The sequence below is a fragment of the Panthera leo genome, chromosome D1 (assembly GCF_018350215.1).
Source record: "Panthera leo isolate Ple1 chromosome D1, P.leo_Ple1_pat1.1, whole genome shotgun sequence".
Lineage (NCBI taxonomy): Eukaryota > Metazoa > Chordata > Mammalia > Carnivora > Felidae > Panthera > Panthera leo.
Window position 1 is genome coordinate 25364877 of NC_056688.1, and position 23169 is coordinate 25388045.

Sequence of the window (23169 nt, forward strand, 5' to 3'; positions counted from 1 at the left end):
CCTTGCCCTTGAGATGGGGCAGCCAGAAAGTGCAAAGGGGGAGTTTAAGTCATGTCGGTGGAACCAGCTCAGAGGCAGGGACGTCAGACAGAATTATTATTGCTGTTTTTCCTGGCAGGGCCATTTCCCGAATTGAAATGTCAGAGGCGCGGGCTCTATATGCCTGCTCCAGCTCTTTCTCTGTGTGCATTTGACCCCCGTCTGCATATAACGGCCGGGTTGGGTGGTGGGCAGGGTATATTCTTATCCACGGGTCTCCTCTTTTGCTCATTGTGAATTTTCCTCTGTTCACAAGGAATACAAAACTGACACATTTAGGAATGCGGAGCCCAGGTCGTAGGGGAGGGGCTCTCAAACTTCTCTTTTGTCTTTACACTAAAGGGAAGAAGGGAGCGTAAAGAGGTAAACCAGATGTCTAACAACAGCATAGACACTTGAATGAGGAGAAATGTGTCTGGGGAACGTCACAGCAAGGAAGTCAAGACAGGGTGATGTCAGCTCAAGCCTCCTTCCCCCGACTCTGGGAGAAAGATCGTATAAGCCCACCCAGCGCTGATAGGCACACACAGCCTTCTCGCCATGGCTTTCCTGAAGTGGCTGTTTCCCCCTTCGGAAGGCTCGCGCGTGGTACCAAACGAAAGGAATCCAGGAGACCCCCCCCACCCCCCGCAAGGTTCCTCCTACTTGCTGATTCCCAAACTGCCCTTTGGTTGCGGGGAGCCATAAAGAGGAAGGACGTGGAATTATTCTTCCGGCTAGAAACGCCTGGTCAGGGCAAGCATTCTGGTCTCTGGGGGGGGTTCGTTCCCTGGCCGGAACCAGTGGCCAGACTTAACACAGCCACTTGTCACCTTCATTTCAGATCTGGGCAGGTACAGCAGGGCCACCTGAGGGAAGCACACCGCCGGCAGGCAGCTCTAGGGCTGGAATGCATGGTGGCCCCCTGCCAAGAGCATCCACATCTAGGCCCTCGGGAACTGCTGAGGCCCCACAATGGTTGAAATGCTGCAAGGAGGCCAGCGCTCCCAGAGACACATCTCCCACAGGACATTCCTGTATTGCTTAGCATAGCTCTGCCCCATCTTGCACCTCCTCTCACCCCGGGCCCAGCCCCATCCACCCACCCAACTCGAAGGTGCTCCCAGTGACCTCTGTCCCAGGGAGCAGAGGATGGTGCTAAGAATAGTACCAGTCATGGGAAGGGGGAGTTCACAGACTCAATGTGACTCACAATGGTGTCCCTGTCTGGGGCCCCCAAGGCAGTCAACGGCGTCCTTCACCATGCTGCCCTGGGGTGTCACACATCAGGAATCCGGTGGCATCACTGGGAAACTATGCTTCTCAAGTAGAGACTCTCAGCCACAACAACAGAGGGGTCCCTGTTAGAAGGGAGGCTCTCGGCAAAGAAGTGCAGGAGGGAGGGCCCCACACACGCTCGCGCTGGGCCTGCACACCCCCCAGCTCCCTCGCTGGCTGCAGCAGGGGGATTTCCTCAGTTCCTCACACTGCTTTGTTCTTCTCAGCTTCTGGGCCAGAGGAAGGTACAACAGTGACAGTCCTGATGTGAAGAATGTGATACAATCTTCGAAGCAGAGGTATCAGGTGGGGACCCTCAAGGCTTACTTCAAATCCAAGGCACCAATCTACAATTTTTTGAGGTACAGCTTCGAGTAAATTCCTACTCATTCTGGTGATGTGTTAAGTCCCTTCTCCTTGTCTAGGAACTGGAAGGCCTGCCACGTATCTTGATGAGGGCTGGTTGTTAAAAATCCCCTTCTATTTTTGTTGTTGTTGTTGTTGTTGTTGTTGTTGTTATTGTTGTTGTTCCCTTACTCTGAGTCTAAGAAGTGAGCAACTGCAATTTTTTTAAATGTTTATTTGTTTTTGAGAAAGAGACAGACGTAGCGTGAGCGGGGGAGGGGCAGCGCGAGGGGGGAGACACAGAATCCCAAGCAGGTTCCAGGCTCCGAGCCTGACATCACAGAGCCCGACGCGGGGCTCGAACTCACAAACCTCGAGATCACGACCTGAGCCGAAGTCAGACACTTCACCGATCGAACCACCCAGGCGCCCCAAGAAGTGAGAGACTTAAGATATACAGCAGAAATTTGGCTAGGACCAAATTTCAGTAAGATTCTCCTGGTAACAATGCCTTCCATTTGCCAATCTGTCAGTCGATTTCTTCTCATTTTCTAGCTTTGGGGGCTATCTGCCCAACGGACTCACTGCTAGCGAACAGGGCCCAGGATTGGACTTGAGTTTTTCCTTTTCATTGCCACCACAAGGTCTCACCCTGTCATCTGCACCCCAGCACGAGGCTGACAGATCAGAGCTGATTTCCATGCAGACAGAGGTCAGCACAGAGCAGTCGCTCTGTCTGGTAGCCATCCATTATGGTGTATTTATACCAAGGCCATCAGCTCCAGGCCCATCTCTCTCATCACTAGAATATATGCTCTGAGGACACACACTGTGCTTCTTCACTGCTGCAATCCAGAGCCTAGATGGTGCCTCACCGGCAAATACCGACAATCAAAAAGCTACCTGCTGCCGAATGACCCCAGTTGTTGGCTCGCTGTGCGCATGGACTACCCCTCGTTGATCCTTATTTTCTCAATGGCAGGTATGGCATCTCAGACCAGGGCTCAATAAACATTTACTGACTTGTACTGCTCAAACAATCGTCCTCTGAAGAAAGGGGTAAGGATCTTAAAAACCACCCCACCTGCTTCTCTCTATTAAACCAGATCTGGGACTAATCAACATGAGTGACTCCCGGGCTGTTTCATCAACATGTTCCCCAAAATAAAAACGACCACACCGCCTGCCCTTTGGGGATTAATTTGCTACTTTGAGAAGTTAATCTCTTCAGCTTGACTCTAAAAGTCAAATCAAATACCTCAGTGTGGGCAGGACACCACATTTATTTTAACCTATGAAACTCTCATGGTTGGTCACCCTTGCACAAGGGCAGACTCTGCCCTAAGAACACACATCTGGCAGGTGGTCCTAAAACAGAGGAACGGGCCTGATGGGCCCCTCCCTTCCACCCAGGTGTCTCTACCCACAGCCAAACGATGATAGCAAAAACAGAACCCTCAAATCCAGAAATGACCCATCTGTTCACAAGTCTTATCTTCCTCTCCTACTACTGTAAAGGTGTCCACCTCTGGCAGCAGACGGGGTGACCCCAGAGCCTAAGCATCACACCCCTTCCTGTCAACCCCCTTCTAAGCTCTCGTTCACGAAAGATTCCAAAATGTCTCTATTTCCACGAAGTCCTTACGAAATGAAGTTGAGGAACGACCAGGAAACATCCTGACAGTTAGCTTCTTGCTCTCTGGACCCAACGCCACCTGAGGCAGCAGACATCTTCTGCCTGAGGATGAGTAACTGCTGGGCTGTTTGACAATCAAAGCACCGGGAAGATTTTTAAAAGAAAAGGAAGGGCAGAGATTGCTTGATATTTTGGCTTAGCTTTCTGTCCAAAAAAGGTATCTTTCCCCTTTTTTCTTCTGAGTTACGCCCATCTCTTGCCCCCCAACCCCAACCCGATCGCATTTCACCTCCAACACGATCTAGATACGGTATGTTCTATAACTCGCCAACAATGCCTTGGTTTAATGAATCGCATGTTCTATCAGTGAGTTCCCATATCAGTGCCTAGAAACTCAAGGACAGCAGTTGGGGGATATAAATTCTAATAATTCAATGCACAACCACAAAGAACACTCTCTGACAGGGGATGGAAAAACACACTCCACGAACATAACGCACAATAACTCCGTGAACTTTATTGCTCAAAGAGCCAGTACCTAACAATGGAAGCAAGTTAGAAAACCGCTCTCAAATCAATTAAAACCAGCCTTTGATGTCAAGTCCATGTCTCTGGCACGTGAGACCAAAAGAAAGGAGAACTTGAAAAAATTAAAAACAGACAAACGTGTCAGGCGGTGGTGAACTGAGAGAGGAGAGCAGAGAGCATCCCACGAAATTAAAAAATACATAACATATGCCCACGGGATGCCCCAAGTGGGGAGTTCAAGCATTCGGCACTTCCCTGATTCACTGCACAATCTTATGCAACTAACTGAACCTCTCTGGGCTTTAGTTTTCCCATCTCTAAAATGGAAACAGCTATCCCTGCTCCTCCCTACTTTATAAAGACATAAATTAAGTTCCTGTTATTAAGAAATATAGAAATATAAATACACACACACATATTATGTATGTACATAAAGAGGTGACCACAATACTGAACAGTTTGGGAACAATATAAAACACAACAGTGGAATTTAACAGAAGAACAACACAGCAGAATATATATATACATATATATATATATATATATATATATATGTATATATATACACACACATATATTTTTTTATAGTTTATTTTTTTATTTTGTGAGAGAGCACATGCTCACATGAGCAGGGAAGAGGCAGAGAGAGACAGAGAAGAGAATCCGAAGCAATCCCAAGAGAATCCCAAGTGGGGACTCGAACCCACGAACAGTGAGATCATGATCTGAGCCAATACCAAGAGTCTGACGCTTAGCTGACTAAGCTACCCTGGGTTCCCCTAGAACATATATTTTTAAAAACAGACTTGTCAGAGAAAGACAAGCAAAAAAGATGAAATTAATAAAACACACACACACACACACACACACACACACAGCAAAGCACAAGATAAAATTCAACTATTCTTCCAAGAATTAAACCGGCCTTTTTTTTTTACATGGCAAACTTGGAAAAGGAGGAAGTGGCAGGCTGAAAGGAAGGTTCAAGTATATAAATGCGTGATTTTTAAAAGATACTGTACACGAGAACAACCAGTGAAGATTTGCTAAAGTTAGGGATAACTCTGTGAAGTTCTCGCTCTGATTCAAAGTAGGTGCACACAGACAAGAGCAGATGCACACTGCTTTGCAAGTGAAAGTATCACACACATTTATGGTTTGGGGAAATCTTGGCCACAGACAGACTTAGATCCTCTTTCCCCCAGTGTGCTTTTTTTCCCTAATCATTTATGCTCCTCACAAAGCACGCTCCGCCTACTTATTTTGTAGGGCTGACCTAGGAATTCAGCAGCATTGCCCACAGACGTCGGTGGGTCGGACCCGGAGGCGGATCCCATGAGCATGACCTGAAGGTAAAGCAGAAAGTCCTGTCCAGCTCATCCATGTGCAAGACAGACCGGGGGGCAAGCCGAGGTGGCTGGCCACAGGCCAGCCGGGCCGCCCCACCTGGAACAGACGTCGGCGAGGCTCCCGGGCGAGTCTGTCTCGGTCCTGAGAACGAGACAGTCACACGCTTTAGGGTGTAGAGGAAAGACCCTTGTTTTTGCTTGGGCTCCTCACACCTGCATGTGCTCAAGTACACCTGCGTGGGGGTGGAAGGAGAAAGGAGACGGGTCTTCTCTTAAAGGGGCCGCCTATATTCAAATACAGCCACCCCTGCCACCAGACCCAAGAGCCCTGACCATACTCGACCCACCACTCACACACAGACTCGGACACAGAGAGGGGGAAGCTCGAGTCAGGAAGTGGGTTATTCAGAGCTTTTCCTCCTGATGTCTTCTAGGTAACGGACTCTTTTACGAAGTCCCCAGAAACAGGTTGGGTTTGGATTTGAGGGTATGGGGTGAGAATCTTGTTAGAAACCCAAGAGACGCTTTGTGGTACCAATGCAAATGTCAAAAGAAAATGCCTCCCGAATGATGTATCTGGGTAACAGGAAGAAAGAAAGGTGTGCTCACTGATGAGGATTAGAACACAGAATTGGAGGAGTCGGGCACCCGTGCTTCTCAGGGGGCGGAGGGCACTCTCTGGAACTTATTCTCTCCTAGCAGCAAAGTCCCCCCTGCGTGTCCAGGATGCGACGAAATGACCAGCTAAGTCTGTTAGAATTCTCGGGGAGGTGAGCTAGACCCCAAGGGACCATCGAAGCACCGAATTTTTCAATTCTATCCAGCAATCAACCTCCGAACGCCCCTCAGATGTAAGGTGTGGTAGCCAGACCGGGTTGGGTAGCAAACAGAACGTGAACAACAGTGAGGAGGTAGACAAAGGAACGTATTTTGTTCCGCCATCGTGTGATGGCCTGTGTCCTACCTACGCCTTGCCTTTAAAGAAGAAAGGACCGAGAGCCTTGCCTTGAGGGGCCCTGCCCGAGAAACGGCACCCATCTCAGCTTTGAATGTCAACCACCTCCACAGAGTTGCACCCTGCGAGCACCTCTCCAGCGGGTGGAGAGGAGCGCCCCGGCCTCCCGTCAACGTTTCACATTCACTCACTCAGGACCACTTTCACTCTTGTGATTCTCAGGGAGAGGTGAGTCACACAGAAGACAATGCCATTTTTGCTTTGTTGAGGGCAACAACAGGCACAGAGCTCTGAAGCCTATCATGGGCCACCAAGAGCATCGGGACCGTGGCCTTGAGTCCTGCCGTGCTGGCCTACCCGACAACCCGTGTTCGTCGGGGGGGCTGATGTGGCCGGTCAGCAGACCTGCGGCAGCCGTGACGAGGTGCTACTCAGACCTCTGACTGCAGGCAGCAGGACTGATGGGATCCACCATGTCCCCGCTGAGGCCACACCATCTGGGGCCGCTCCCCAGAGGCATGAGGTTCATTCCTGGGGGACACAGAGCTGCTCCGCTGGGCGACTCTGGAATGAGGATTCCCCAGGAGCCTGACCAGACTTTTCTTGGCACTGAGCCACTCATGGAGGCTCTTCCCCACCCAAATCCGCCCTCCCTCTCTCCTTTTACAGGTGTCAGACCTGCAGCCTGGTCTAAAAGCTCCCCGGCCTTCCCGTGCTGTCCCCCACTTTGTCCTTCATGGACCTCCCTCACACACCAAGACATTTCTTGCAAGTCTAATCCCGTCTTGACATCTACGTCTTAGCAGACCCAGAATGACACTAACCCGGCCACTAAGAGTGGATCTTTTCCTACTAATCGCCCGACACCGTGAAAAACTTTGAAAGGCATCTTCTTTGTGGTTTTCTAGGCGACGTTGGGCTAGACCTCTTTCCCCCTCTGAACCTCGATTCCCTCATTCGTACAGTGAGACTCACAGAACCTAGCCGGTGCGGTGGTCGGTGACAGTTCAAAAAAGGTAATGTCCATGAAAGAGGCGAGTGCACAGTAGGAGCTTAGCACAGATGGTTTGAGCTGAATGGCCAGAGTGACCTAATCTGATATTAAGTATCTTTCGTGCCCTAAGTCACTGCCACCAATTACTGGAATTCTCTAAATAAAATACATTAACCTCTGGCCTCAAGGAATACAGAATTACACCGGAAAGACAAAAGTTGCAGGATGATACGGAACAGTGGTAACCTGCTATGTACCTAGCAAGGCTTCTGGACGCTTTCCCCAAACGATTCCTTCCATCCTCACAACCGTCCTATGAGACCATAACTATTACTGCTACCATTTTGCAGATGAGAAAACTGAGGTACGGGGACGTCTGCTTGCCTGAGGTCACACACGGTCAGTGGCAAAGCTGGGACACACGCAGGGTGACCGGCGGCCGAGTCCAGCTCTTGACGTCTCCATGAAACATAACCAGGGCTTAAACAGCCTAGGAAGGCCTCCCTCTTGGGCGTTTTGCCGGGACTGAAATGGGAAGGCATTCCCAAGTGACAGACCTACCAACCTGTGGGTGTCACATGGAAGTCGCCTTAGGGAGAAACGGAAGGGGTACAGCTGCTCTTGAACTGAGTCTCTATACCAAGGAGCCACTCACTGCTCATGCTCCAGAGCAGTGAAGGCCATCCAAGGAAAAGAGAAAGATGCCAAGGGGCAAAAGCAGGAATATTTGGGACGTCTGGCAGGGCCTTTCCCAACAGAAGCTGCGGGGAGTTTCCAAGGCCTGTTGGTTGAAGGCAACGAGGACCTGTGTGGATGCCTCAGCAGTGTGCTGGCTGACTTCTGCTCAGTGGAAACATTTTACTTCAAAGACCAAAAAGGTGGAGCCTCAAACTGGAGACAGAGCAGGAATTCCAGAACAGTCACCACCCAATTCCATCATTTGTAGTTAGCTTTTGTTAAAGAAACAGGGACCCACAAAATCAGAGACTTCGGGACTCCTCCAAAACGGGCAGGGGGGCCGTCCCCAAAACAGAGGGGTCAACTTGCAAGTCGCCTGCCATCCAAAATCCGGGTACCCGCTCGGCCTCGGGTAGCTGGGGACGGCACCAGGGACTGAGGCACACCGTGTGAAGGGTAAATGGGCAAAGACAGCTTGCGAGGTATTACTGTAGCTGAATCAAGACGAGGAGGGGGCTCAGTCAGCTGTGGCCTTCATAAACAACTGGCGGAAACAGGGAGCCTCCCTTTCCACGTTTTTTTTTTTAAGACATTTAGAAAAAAAGAAAATTAATAATGAAGCCGAATCCTGCTCCCCTGTGATCCTTTTCTACTCGTGTCAGATGATTACAAAGAACTACCACAAAGTGAATCAGGGGGCAGAAGCAGGAAAAGGGCCCTGCAGACCAGAGAAAGGGACCTCTCTCATCCAGTTCAAATTTCCCAAGGAGTTTCCCTCCCCCATGACCCACGGTGTTTCCCCATCAGTCTCCTAACTGAGCGGCATGTTAACCCATCACTCCAGGGAGATCCCTCCCCCCAAAGCATTCCACGCACCCCTCCCCCATCCCAGGACCCACCGCCAAACACAGCACAGAGAATCAGAATCCCGCCCGGCTTCTGAGATGCTGGCTGGCAGCAATGCCCCACTTTAGGCCAAGAGGGGTGTCTGCCTGGCTTCCTACAATCTGCTCATCACAGGGCCTCTGAACCGGAAAGGGGAGACACTCTCTGTTGCTGCCTTTCTCATTTCTGAGCTCGCTTCCTCCTGCCCATTCAGGTGCTACCCAAGGATGCTCTACACTGAGACTGTGGTTGGCCGCCTGCAAGCCTGCGGGCCAGCTCCAGCTTCGCCTGCCCCCAGAACCTCAGGGCACCTGGAGAAGGCAGTTACTGCCCGAAATGGGGACCAGAGTTCTATATTCAAGTCCACAAGTTGTTTCTTCTCATCTACAGCCCATGCACACACTCTTACACTGATGGCCTTCACCCAGAGACTATATTCCAGAGCGTGGCTTCGGTAGTTATCCCTCCCCTGGCCCCCAAGTTAAAAAGCTCTATGCTGTTCCTAATAACATACCCATCTGGATTCAGAATTGTAGAAATCTCCCGCACAAAGTCCCGCCGCACTAGGAATTTGCTTTGGTGACCCCTCTCCCCTTTCCTTATCGGTAACTTGGGCTTATACCAAAGGTTTCCTAGGTTGCTATTTGTACCTGAGTACCTTGAGATTATTTTGCAATCCCGTTTTCCTTCAGAAAACTCCGATTTCAGGTAACACTGCCAAATCTCGGGTTTCATTCTGAATTGAAGGGCTTTGAAGCACTTCCTTTTGCAGTGAAGTTGTTTATTTTCAAAAACACGTTTTAACAGTAGCTTTGGGTTACTGAACCCTAAAACTTAACTGTGAGCCAGAACTCCAAGGTTCTGGGCTTGGCCTAGGGACTTTCTTACTGTATGACTCTAGACTGGCTCCAGGGCCATCGACGACATGGCAAGAAGTCTTTCAGTCCAGAAGCAGTTTGAGAGGGTTCCAGGGGAATGCACTGCATGGGGCTTCGTTTTCTACAAGACTAGTACTCCTGTTTTTGGTGATGTCTCATGCAAAAGTATTTGAAAGTTGAACTCCCGACAGTCCCACATTTAGCCATAAGGAAAATGAGGGACCGTATTTTCACCAATCTGCAGAGCACTCCGTCATTTCGTTACAGTTAATAAAACGAAAGTTAATGAACGGCTTTGGGCTCAGCCTTTTTCAGCCTTCAGGATGAAAAAGAGACCCTAACCACTTCATTCACAATTGCAACTCTGGGTGGGGACATACCCAGGCACTGGACAACAATAGCATTACCACCAGGCTTGCTCAAGAAGCAGCAGTGATAGGAAGGGTGCCTTATCTGGCATAATGTCTGGCCATCCGGAATGAAGTTCGATCAAAGGTGACCTAACAGGCCAACGACTCTAGACTGAAGCCAAAGGCTAGCATTATGTCCTCCCAAGAGCCCCAACCCGTATACGTGTGGTGCTAAGTGGTAACAAGCGGGAGATGAGGTCTCTAATCTACTATAGGAAAGCAACTGAGGTAAGCAAGGAGTCTTCTCGTTCCTTAACGTGGACAAGGACTGCAGAGGTGAGTGAGACAACTGGCACTTGAAGTTCAATTCGGGAGCTACTTCTGGGCACGTGGCAATGACGCGGTCACTTTTTGTGCCTCAGTTTCCTCATCTACAAAATGGGGCCAGAGGAAGAGAGAACACTATTTGACAACACAGAATGCTCCTCTGTAGCTACTGCAATTGAAAAAATAATCGGAGACTGCTATGTTTTTCAGGGATCTGGGAAGCATTTTGCTTAGGTCTATCAAACAGATAGGAAAACACTGGGCCACTTCTCTCAGATTGTTTTGTAATTGGACAGGGTTCATAATGTATCTTCAAACAAGAGAAAATGGAGCTTTCTGATTGTATCAGTTTGATAACCGTAAGCAGTTCACAGTAAGGTAAGAAGGTACATTTTGGCGGAAGCCAGCGTTGCATTTGATGTATTCTTAACTCAGCTAACAGGCAGCCTTTCAAGCCACGTTATCTGCCCCCACATCTTGACCTAATTTAACAAGTTGCCATGGGAGCCCAGTGAAGGTTGATGCAATTTTCTTATCTTCGGAGGAAGAATGTAACAGTGCAAGAGAATGTGAAAATTCAGTTTCTAACTGATTTCCACACATACAGTGCAGTAACTAAGACATCACATGAAGAAGTGAAATGCAGTCCTTTGAAGGTGATAGAGACAAAGACCCAAGCTCCCTGTGCGTAATGGCAGGGAAATGACTCTCTTCCCAGCTCGGAGGACGTATACATACACACTTTAGCTGAAGCCAAGTACTGGTGATGGAAACGAACACGGCTCCTCCTGTGTGGCCACACATACTCTGGAGTAACAGAATTTTAAGGGAATGAACAAAAAAGGAGAGAGAAAATAGGTGTGACTTTAACAGGCAATAGAAAGTTTGCCAACACTCATACAACGCTTTCTGCTTGCCAAAGGCCTCTTCCAAACTTCAGCTCATCTTAACATGTCTGCATAAGGCCAGAGCCCCATCTCTAGGAATCCCAGGCACGTGCACGCGCCGAGGCTGGCGGAGGAGGCTGAACAGGTATGTTCCATCCCCTTCCCCATCCCCTAGAGTGGACCTGAAATGATACGGGACCACAATGAGCGGGCAAGGGCAAGGGAACCACCACAGAGCATTCGTTTGCAGTGTGGACAGATGTCCACCAAGCACTGAGCCCAGGAAAAATGTCCCCAAAATTTGGGCTGGCCCCCCCACACGCCTAACAAATCCTGACCTTCATGCAGACCACAGCAAGAAGAAAAAATCTAGTCCAAGTCTAAGGACAATTCTCATTACACGAATTCGACAAGATCATGAACCCTCAAGGGCTACTCCTGGCCCTTATCTGCACTCAACAGTGCTCAGAAACATTTGTTGGAACAACTGGTTTGTTACAACTGAGCTCCCAACCCACACCCCCCATGCTTAGTATCATGCCTAGCACTCCTTTGCTTCATTAACTGATTTAGTGCAATTACATTTGCCCAGATCTCCCACCACCAAGATAAGGATGAACACCTTCCACTTTACTAAAAGTAGAAAAGGGTACAAGGTAAATTTGCCTAAAATCACACAGTGTGGTAGAGCTGGGGGGCAGCCCAGGGGACTTCTGTTTTCTGGGCTATTGTTCTCACCACCATATGAGACAGGGTGAAAAGCTGTATCCCCAGTCATAAAGCAAAACTGGATGGTGAGATGCTTAAAACGTGCTTTTAAAGGCAGGCGGCTGCTTTAGTCTTCGAGGCCTTTAACTGACAGTAACCTTCCCTCTTCTTCCACTCACTGGGTGTTATACTCCCTTAGAGAAAGAGAGAGAGAGAGACAGAGAAAAGAAGGAAGAAAGCAAGAGCACCTTTTAAAAACAACCCACTCAGGGGCGCCTGGGTGGCTCAGTCGGTTGAGCGTTCAACTCTTGATTTCAGCCCAGGTCATGATATTAGGGTGTTGTGGGATTGAGCCCCATGTCAGGCTCTGTGCTGAGCGTGGAGCCTGCTCGGGATTCCCTCTCTTTCTCTGCCCCCCTCTTGCACACATTCTTTCTCTAAAATAAAATAATTTTTAAAAATCCATCCAAATCAGGGGTGACGTCAGCCATAACTCAGACCTCCAGAGCACACCTGTATTTCTGCTGAAAGAACTTTCTGACACTCCTATCTATTTGGCTCTGAGCTGGACTTCCAGGGAAGCCTCGTGGGCAGCAGGCTGATGCTGGGCTATCTTGATGGCAGCTCATGTCTCTTTGTATTCCACATTCATTCTGAATTCACAGTTCATCCCTTCCTGTCTCTCCCTGAAACAGGGACACTTGGAAAGATTCTCAGATAATTCTTTCGAGGTACTAAGATCATCTCAGTCAAAACCCTTTCAGTCACTCTTGTAGACTGTTAGCTCGGCAGGCTTCTCCCACACAGGAAATCCAATAACTAAGACATGTAACACTTGCAGAGGGGTTTCTATTAGAGGCAGAGATCGGGCTGCCACCCCTCCCAAAAACTCCTAGATCTGCACAACGGCCAGAGATCCTGACCAGAATCTTATCCCGTGAAGGGCGACCGAAACCATCAGGCTTTCTCTGGCCATAATTTTCTCTGGCCATAATTTCTCAGGCATAATCTGGCCATAAACTTTAGAACTTAGGGGTCAGTTTCCTTAATTTCAGTATCCACAAAACCACCCTCCCAAGCCAAGTTTTCATGATCACATACCTAGCTAAGACAGACTGATGAAAACTGCCATAGGAGAAACATTGATTGTGGATACTCGTGGTGAGAAGGGTGATTATGGCAGAGAGAATACAGAAACGCCTTCAGCGAGGGGAAACTAAGTTCAGGACTTGGTACTGGAAGTCAGGGTTGAGGCTGAAGAAGGGCTGGCCTTTACATTCGGCAAATGGCAGAGCACGGATCTCCCCGCGCCGCGAGAACAGAAGCAAGCGTGACCAGCTAGAGACCCCGCCACCTCCCAAGCCCACACAGTCATGCTGGAGGTTCCTGGGTCTTTCCTTTCTCCTCCTAATTAAGCTGCATGACTCCCCACTCCTTCCTCAGTATCCAACTGGAGTCCGGGGCTTAAAATACCCAGGAGCTGAGACTACAGGAGCCAGAACTCTTATACACCTTGAAAGAGGCTGAATATATTTTTTGAATATACACCTTGAATACACTTTTCCTCATTCCAGAAGTCATTAATGGAAAGGGGCAAACTTTCTAACAGTCTGTTGTCTGGAGATGGGAGAGGACTCCCTTGGAAAGCAGCACTTTTCCACATGCTAGTGACATTCAAGCAAAGACTGTGGGAAGCTACCGTAGAAAGAACAGGGTGCCTTTCTGGGTCCTGACTCTGTATAGACCTTGTTGCTACCTTAAAACACAGAAATAATAATTCCTGGCCACCGCTTCATGCAAGGAACTGCACCAGGAGCTACATGGAACATACAGCACGAAAGACACACTCCCGAACTTTAAAGGTGGAGTAAATTTTCTCAGCCTTTGAGTCGTTCTCAAAGGTCAGCTGGCTTCCCTAGTAAAACCCTGAGAGTTCCCTGCTAGAAGAATGAGGATCAAGCCCGCTTTTGAGATCAGCCAGGCACCGCCCTAGAAACACAGGTATGACGATTTGCCTCCATCCACACGAAGGGTGCCCCATGTCAACCTGTCCAGGGTGGAGTCAAGTACAAGAGAATGGTGGCCTACACAACAGAGTAACCGAAGCTTAAAATAAGCTCCACTCAAGCAACATAATTTCTAATTCTTAGAAAACACTACAGTCTTCTAGAAAGGATCTGACAGTTAACAAATTAACGCTCCTTGGATATTTCACAGATACCCTCTTCAAAAGCCTCCAAGGTTAGGCAGCACGTGGGCTACGACACGTTCAGACAATGAACTGTTTGATTACCCAGATTCTCCATCAAAGCCTAAGCTCTCAATATCCACCTCCCACACCCCATGCTCTTTCTTCATTCACTCGTAGAAGAAAATCAGTAATAGAGCTAAGTGAGAAAAAAAGCAAGGGTTTCCCAACAGAGAGGCCAGGATCTGGACAGTGTAGGGTGACCAAGGGAACTTTTACCATTTGAACGGCCAGCCAATTGAGAACTCCCCTATAGAACAATCTAGAGTGTAAGCCATTCCATGATGCCTCTGAGGGAGAAGTTTTCCCTACCACTCTTGGAAATGATCCCTTGGGATAGAATGACATTGTTTACTTCCAAAAGTCAATGGCTATTCACAGAATGGGGGGACAGATGGATCGGACGTCTTTGAGGCTTGTTCGTCCCAGCTCCCCCGCAAAAAAGAAAGAGGCTGACTTCAGTCTCTAGGGACATGCACACGGTGCCTTCTACTGAACCCACCCATGGCAATAAGCACACAGAGGCGGCTGAGGTGGGGGCAAGGTGCCTACCTGTGTAGCCCGCCAGGGCGGCAGCAGGAATGACAGGCTTGTCCTTGTTGAGGTCAGCACGGTCACGCACATAGTCCTTGAAGGTGCCCTTGGGCTTGTGGTTGGGCAGGGCGGCTGGATAGTCCTCTGAGTCGAAGCTGTCATAAGAGGGGACGCGCTGCAGGCTGTTGAAAGAGGACTGGCTGCTCCAGGACTGGGTGAGGCGGTCACAACTGTCGTAGCTCTCCACGCTCTCAAAAGAGTCCTGGCCTCCGAGCTTACCTGGGGAAAAGGAGGTGGGAAGAGGGCAGGGGGAGAGGAATTGGGAAAAGACAACTGTAAAAACCCTCTCAGTGACGACAGATTGCTCATCAGACCCGAAGGAGGGATGGAAGAATGGAGAGGCCAGTGGAAACGGAAGCATATGGGTGTCCGGGGGGGTAGGGCGCCTCACTGGGCCCCATCCGCGAGCCCACCGCCACCGTGTTGTCCTGTGTTACAGCCCCTGGGACAGAGACTCAGCTGCATGTTGCTCTTATCAGTCAGAGGGGCACAGGAGTGTTCAGAACCAGAATTCCAGAGCCAGAAATCCAAGAGCAGAGCATCATACACGGTATTACAGAATTTCTGGCTGACGCAGTAGACTCAACGAAGAGATAAAGAAATCAGAGCAGTGTCAGGCTTAACTCCCTACTCCAAATCAGGCCAATGAGATGATTTCAAAAGGCCCAATTTGGCAAAATACTTTGGTCATAAGAAAAAAAAAATTTCCACTAGACTAAGAGCAGATTCACCTTCCTTGACCTTGGAACTGAAGTGTTATTTTTTAGCATTTTTCCAAATACTATTTTTAAATGAAATACATGCAATGCCTCTATGCCTTCTCAAATACAGAAATAACTTATGAGATGCTTTTTTCCAAGAGATTAAAAAACAAACAAACAAACAAACAAACAAACAAAAAAACACTATCGCTCTTCTATCCATGTTCTTTGTCCTCTCCAAGTACAATTTTGTACTTGGAATTTATACTTCACTGGGGGAGTGTGGCCAATAAAAAACAAAGGAGCTGATTAAAGAGTTAAGGTCCATAGCAATGTCAGAAATCCTTTACTCTAGGAGTTGCTTCAGGCATTCTTAACTGACCACAAGATCATGCAAGTTCATTAATTTCCCAAACCAGGTTATAAACAGCTGCTATGATTGCATAATAGCTCCTAGAGAAATTTCCATTGGCAAAAATGCCATTAAAAAGGAGACTAACCAAAAAAATAAATAATTTGGAGGAAAATAAATGTATCTAAAAGCTAAAAAGCTCACAGGAATATGTTCTATGTTCTCCTTCCAGATAGTTTTCAGACAACCTAAACTAAATCACGGGAGACTAAATGGCCATCTCGATTCAGCACTAGCCAAGAGGCAAAAGGATGTGACAAATGTATATGCAGAAATACTACGTCAACTCTCAGTTGTTCAGAGGTGGCTGGTCCACTAGAAAGCTTAAAGCCCAGAGTAAGGTTGGCCTATACAAGCTAACACTGGTGGGTTTCTGGTGTATTCTCCCCTTCATAATAGTGGGGGTTGTGGTTAGCACAGTGTAATTCAAATATTTAATTATGGCATCCAAACTGAAACTAAATATATACTAATTGGGAAGGAAGATATGTTGCTCATAAAATTTAAACAAACAACCAAAAAATCCAAGATAAAAGGTATTCAACTAAATATATACTTTTTTGTAAAGCCACTGTTACAGATTTCCTGAGCCCCTTATCCCCTCCAATACTGCTTTTAACAGAAAGGTAGTTATTTACCTACTTAATCTCATTCCTTCCTCAAATCATCCATTCGAAGAAGAGTAATCTCCAGAAGTCAAACCAAAGAGCTCCGTGGGTTACTGGCTCTGCCTACCCAGTCCACTGGCACGTTTGCAAGTCTTTATTATTATGACAAATGAAAGAATTGTCTTTTCCAGAAAATTCACATTACAAGACTCAAGAAAACAGCCTACAACACGAATGCAATAGCTTCTTTTGAACAGAACAGGAAATTTTGTGGTGTCTCATAAAAAGGTGTTGGCTAAGACCAGCTCTCCATCTTAATGGTCATTCAATTTCTCTGTGAGACAAACACACCGATAGAAAGCCGAAGAAAGAGAATTTTTCATGAAGAACACCCCACCCGAGTCGCCAATATTTAGGTGGTATTGATACATAAATCTCTCTGAGCCGATTCTACCTCCGTCAGTCACTTTTATATTTGGAGGCCATGGAGAATGGAATTTCCACGAGCAGGACAGCTGAGTTTCCAAGGAGCCCCAATAAGCAAGGGCACTAAACTAGGCCATAACCACCCTCTGGCAGCCTCTCAAACATGAGCCAAATGTAACTCAGTGGAGAGTTGTGGTTTATGGCAGTAGGCTGCTTTCTTTTAGCTCTATTTCACAATCCTGGAGCTGGGAACCTTCGTTTACGGGTATTTTCTCCAAAAATGGGTTGAATCCAACTGGATTAGGCACTCAGTTATGCTACTGTGCTCATGCAGGGAAGCATGTACTCTCGAAGACGTCCACTGGCAAGCTTCTCGGAGAAATGGCTTAGAGCAAGTTCCGTCCAAAGCTATCAGACTCCACCAAAGAGACCTCAGAGCACTCTGAACAGTGGATGGGATAGCCCCACAGCAACCCGCTGCACAGACTAGCACAAAGACAGTACTCAGAGTCCAAATAAGTGGGACACAGAAGCACTTTGTATACTATAATGCTGTACACGAATACCACGATTATTACTACTAATAATCTGCTAACAGTGATGCATTCATTCGAACCAATCACACCATGGCCGTTTCCGTCAGCCCCTGGAAGATGTCATGTTTGCGGAACTTCTCAACTGCAAAAAAGCAGCCATGAGCAAAATGGTCTTCCTCCCCAGTTCGTGTGGTCAGTCTGTCGTAAGGGAAGGAGAACGAGGCCAGAGAGAAACACCTCGCGCCCCTTCGTCTGGGTCACTCTCTGGTCCACAGTCACTGACCGTGGGGTCGGAAGGATGCTGGGGCCCAAAACCAAGAACGAGAGAAGGAAGGGGAGAAGGGACAATCACACAAGCGCAAAGCCAGACGCAATTTAAAAACAGCGTGACGGCAGAGCTACCCAAAGTTATGCCACGGCAGAGCCCAGCCCTCACACTCGGCCTCATCGCATATATGTACAGAAAGCCCCATGAGAAAGAGTTCTACTGCTTTGACCTGCCTGGAAAAAAAAAAAAAAAAAGTGCACACATACACATGTGTGTGTATGTATTTAAATAGACATGCACCCAAAAATAAAAAAAAAGAGTCAGAAAGGGGAAGGCAAAACTGGTTCCACCCATCCCCTTCGGTCTGAAACACAAACACCCTGGGGCCCTAAGACGGAAGATTACAGGTTCAGATTTTGCTAGGGACTTTCCCTCTGCAGGGCCTACTGCCTACCCTAAGTGCCTGCTGGGAGGAAGTGTAAGCCTCACACTCAAAGAAGATGACAATGTGTATGGCCCCTGGTGCCTGTAGAATGATTCTTCAAAGTAAAGAGGTCTTTGGGCTCCCCTCTGAGAGGCTCAGAAGAGGCAGCAGAGGGATTCATCACTGAGCAGAAATCACTCCGAGGCCAGCCCAGCCTGTCTTCTGTGGCCGAAGTGCTCAGAGCACCAGCTCGAGGAGCTTTCTCCTGTTCCTCTTCCTGTTTGTAATTTTTCTCCATTTATCCATTGGAAGAAGTCTTTTTTTTTTTTTCCAACTTTCTAGAAATCAGCTCATTCTTCCTCGACGAACAAATATCTCCTGACAGAAGACTACTTTTCTCAGAAACAAAACAATCTGGACACCTCACAAGGCGGGCTTGTGCCTCTGAGTGTTGATGTCCTGATCTTAAATTCGGGTGTGCTTGACCTTTCTTTGCTTTATAAAGTCAGTCAGCTCTATCTTGAAACATTTACTTCCCTGTCAGTGAATGTTTTATCATTGTCCTAAGAGTCGTGTCAACAAGAGTACCTTCTTTTGGAAGCCTCTGGCCACCTTGTTCCCTGGTCCTCTAGCTAAATATTACACATTTCCACCACACTGCTGATGACCGATTCCAAATAATCCACTGGTTAACCATCTTGTGTCTTCCCAAACCAAAGAAGTCACCGGAGGCTAGAGAGCCCAGGCAAAGTAGAGGTCATTCAGATACCAAGCCAGGGTCTACGGTCTGATGCAGAAATACTCTAGGAGGAACACTGGGGCACATGTGGAGTTCAGGGCTTTCCAGGAGGGTCACCTGAACCATTTTTAACTGGTTGTGTCTTCTTGAAGCAAAATTCTCCCAAAGAAGATAAATCACACCTTTAAAAACCACCACATTCAACCAGTTATTATTTAATAAAATATCTTACCCAAGTAAGAAATGTGACTGGTCACCATGCCAATTCCAGCATGGACACCATGCTCTTTGTCATGATGGTGGACCTGGCTAAAATTCCAGGTTGGAAAGCCCTTAATATCTACCTATTCTTGGGACCTGGAAAACTCACAAAGTTAGGTAATTTCTCGGAAACCCAAGAGCCTCTAGAGAAGAAATCGGACCTACCACGACTGGTCCTCCCCATGCACATGTTGTCTGGGGTTACAACTTCTTGTTTGATGGCGAAGTAGTCCGTCTGCAAAGTGTCTGTCTGCAGAGGGTCCCGGAGAATGACCGAGGGGTAGTCGTTCTCATACTTGAGGGAGAGGAGTTCCTCTGAGCTGATGGGATGGAGAGTCTGGTAGGACTCTGTAATGAAGCTAGGCTCTGAGAACTCCGAGGGAGGAACGCACTGAGCATGCTCGATACCATAACCTGGAAACAAAGAGCGTGTGCCATTGGAGAGAGGGCCAATTTGCACCTAAAATAAGCACATCTTCACCATTTACAATAGCCTCACAAGCTGAAAACAAGCTTACTACCTTAAGAGATTGAAAGGAACATATTTTAAGTCAGGAGGGCCTGGGTGTTTAACCTTGCTCTACTACTGAACAAGATACTTCCTTGACAAGATACTTCCCTTTTCTGGCTTAATTTACACATCTCTAAAATGGGGATGATTGCGATCTTCCTCAGAGCGTTGTGATAAAGATCAAAGGAGAGTGTATGTGTAAACTGCCTACCAACACTTGCCATCTTGGAGTGAATACCACTGTTGTTATTAGAATAAAAATCATAATAAACCCGTAAAATGAAAACAACCTGCTCAAGACTCCCTTCCAAAGCAAGGCCATCAGGTAAGAACAGCCCTACCCTAATTCTCTTCTTCTGGCCACCTCTCCAGTATGGTTAGGTTGTCATATCTGCTAGTAAAAGGGAAAGAGAAAGGGCCACAGCCATATCTCTAACCCAACCCTCTGATGGCCAGCATGGTACACGGGATCAAATAAGGTCAAAGTTCAGGGGTCAAGTTGTAGTCTCTCTGCATGACCTTTATGCTGAAGATATCAGAGGGAGAGATCCTGGCGTGGAGGAGTTTGCAGGTTAATAAAAACATCAACATGTAAATAGGTTGAAGCCTTGTGCCTTGTGGGAATAACAAAATAAACAAAAATAAAACAGCCTACAGTTAAGAAAATATTATTTTCCACAGAATTACCACAAAGGAGCCTGAGATCATCTGGGACAGGAATCCTTTCCTAGGTCCCCATCATAGGAAGAAAAAAAACCACAGGAGATGAGTGAAAGGTGAACTTACTAATGAAGTAATCCGAGGTATAGCGGGATTCTGGATAGGTAGGGTTCACTCCATTAACTTGATATGGTTTCACATCCTCTGTAACAGACAGGGCGAGGAACGAAACAAAGAGGTCAACGGGCAAGTAACGTTTGGCCTAAAAGGACCTTGGACACAAGGACCGCAATGATCTCAGTCTCTCTTCTAAGAAATCTGCATGTTCATTAACTGAGCTGGTGTCTGAGTCTACCCTGACTGGGGCCTTGTCTAGAAATGAGATCACAAAAGTATGGCTAAGTCTATTATTTCAGTAGCTGCAAAATGGTATTTAATATCTTGGAAAGAACACCAGTGAGTAATCTCCAAGGGCTGGGAAGGCATTCCACCCTCATTCTAATGGACGTGTGTACCACATTACCATCGGAGGCTTGGGAAGTTACCAGAATCAGTGCCCAACACTCAGGCTGATGCGTTCCAAAACCTTTCAGAAACATATTACAATCTTTAGGTAGGTTGATTTTAACTTCTTCTAACAGAAGTCTGGTTTTTGTGTTGTGTTTTTTCAATCGCCCCCACATTTCAAGTGTGGGCCCAGAGGAGAACAGGACACTGGTAAGGTGACTCTTTGGTGGATGTGGCAGGGCTTGTACAAAGAGAGAAAACAGTTATCACCAACTGCTGCTGGTGACCTAGTGCTAACTCCCCTTGGAAGGAGAAAGGAATGTAGGAGAATTAACTAAGCACAGACAAGGTCTCCGCTGAACGAAGGTAAATTCAGGATCCTCTCATTACCCTGGAATCCAGTGCCGTGACCTCAGCCATTGTACGGAGGGGTCTGATTCTGTTTCACCTTAAGAATCAGACATAAAGAGGGAGTATTGGTTTGGGTTTTTTCCTCAGATACCTGATAGCTTGTTGGGAGCAGAGACTGCTGGGAAAACAAGTTTATGCCTGCACCAAAAAAACAGTTCCCAGTCGAGATAAAACGATTAAACTCTGCTTTAGCAGCTTATCAGATTGAAACATCCCTGTACCTTTGGCCTTCCACCCCACCCCAAACAGCTATGTTCTGTTGCTCTAGTTTAATTACAGAACAAAAGCCATAGCCTCCATGCAAACACGCTGCTCAGCTCTTCAAGGATCTGAAGGGAGATGGTTCTTTACTGCCTCTCCCAGTAGAAAATGGGTAGGACGAGAGGACTCGTGTTCGCAAACATCTTCAATTATTTCCCCATCTGCCTAAATTCTATTCCATTATGCCTTGGCGGGGAGCAAGTAAGCCACACCTTTCTTAGGGACCCAGAGGCTCCTGCAGGAGTCCATATTATGATACAAAGAAGGCAGGGCAGGAAGTTCAATCAAAGAAGACCTACGTTTAAGGAAATGAGCGATCTGGAGGAAACCACCTAATCTGCCCTCATTTTACAGATGAGGACACCAACGGCACCCGCGCTACTCTTCCCATCTCACGGGGCTGTTTTGAGAATCCAGAGACAACACGTATTTGAAAGCACTCGGGGAACAAGGAGGTGCTGCGCAGTTATTAACGACAGCTGTGATCACAAACGCTCCAGAAACACCTGGCGACTCCATGGAGCTCAAGAGAGGGAAACAGCGTATCAGTAGAATATATTTGGGTTACACGGTCTGGTAGAATCCACCTTTGTGTTTATACGCCAATGGTTACATCAGATCTGTTATGAGCCTGCCCCATCTCTTCCCTCTATAAACAGGTCACTCGTGTCAACACGTAGGAGTGGGTGTTTGTGCAGTCACAGGGACATGTCGGGGTTTCAGGAAGCCTGTGCCCGGCCGTCCTCAGGCCTCAGGCGTGGTAGCCGCAGCGAGATTCATCTAGTTCTTGACTGCATTTATTTATTTATTTTCCGGCAGAGGCTGAGGAGAAGGAAGATAACACCTCTGAGCCCAGAGGAATCTAATTTGGGGCTCTCCTGAGCATCGCGGAGTGGAAAATCTCCTCAAACAAAGGAAGGTATTATATGGAATAAAAGTTCTAATCCGGAGCTCTGCTCCCCGCCCCCAGCGTCTGCGCCACGGGCTGGAGCTGGTGACCACAGGGAAAGGGTGGGCCTGGGTCAGAGAGGCCACCAGGCTTCTAGGCTTACAGTCAGCTGGAGGGCACCGCTGACTGCTGGTAACTGCAATTTATTTTAAGAAGAAATTCAGAAAAATAAGTGCAAAAACACCCAAGTTTGCCGCCTGCTGCTGTTTCTATACTCAGCCAGGACTGTGGTACATGAGTCACTTGGTCCAAAAAGGTTGGAAGAGGCTCATAGGGGAGGCCATGTCATTACAAGGTTGCAACATGGTATCCTGACATGACCCCGGTGTCTGTTCTGGATGACAAAGGTATACCACACTGCTGTAACCCCAACCCCGTTACTGGGCAGGGAAGCCGGTCTTATTAGTTAGCTCCGAGCATCGAAGCTTTCTTGCAGGATGTGGACAGGTACCACATTGCCATGGATCAAGGGAATGGGTATGAAGACTGCCAGGCAAAAAACAAAAACAAAAAACAAAAAAACAACTATCTGTCTTGGAGCTGGCCGATGACACTGCTCGAAGAGAACATGAGTTTAAGATAAAGACGGAGATGAGAATTTTGCATCACAAGAAGCGTCCAGAGTGCAATCTTGTGAAATATTACAATCTGGACCCCTAATACATAGGAGAAAGAGAAACTAACATTTATTAAGCACCTGCCACACGCCAGCCTGACATGCCTCCACAGCCCGTATTAAGACCTCGAGGGGACACCCACACATCATGGCATCGATGTCCCACCATTGGGTGTGTCCCCTCACCTACCGCTGCAGCAGCCCCACCCGGCCTCCACACC

General features: G+C 47.7%; 1 protein-coding gene and 1 long non-coding RNA gene across 4 annotated transcripts in view; one reads left to right on the forward strand and one right to left on the reverse strand.

The window, feature by feature from the left end:
• ETS1 (ETS proto-oncogene 1, transcription factor) overlaps positions 1 to 23169 on the reverse strand; it is a 66193-nt gene that overhangs the window by 6383 nt on the left and 36641 nt on the right. For both annotated transcript variants that reach the window (XM_042906811.1, XM_042906812.1), the window contains exons 4-6: positions 20331 to 20408; positions 19199 to 19447; positions 14617 to 14877 (exon numbers count right to left, since the gene is read on the reverse strand). In XM_042906811.1, the coding sequence (XP_042762745.1) occupies positions 14617 to 14877; positions 19199 to 19447; positions 20331 to 20408 (588 nt within the window). The remainder of the gene's footprint in view (positions 1 to 14616; positions 14878 to 19198; positions 19448 to 20330; positions 20409 to 23169) is intronic.
• On the forward strand, positions 1281 to 23168 carry LOC122200987. 2 transcript variants are annotated; one of them, XR_006194031.1, is made up of 5 exons: positions 1281 to 1658; positions 5075 to 5157; positions 11144 to 11253; positions 20226 to 20320; positions 21738 to 23168. It is a non-coding gene; the product is annotated as an uncharacterized LOC122200987 (long non-coding RNA). The 2 variants fall into 2 exon arrangements; XR_006194030.1 differs by lacking the exons at positions 11144 to 11253; positions 20226 to 20320; positions 21738 to 23168 and adding an exon at positions 2197 to 3494 and having other exon boundaries at positions 5075 to 6385.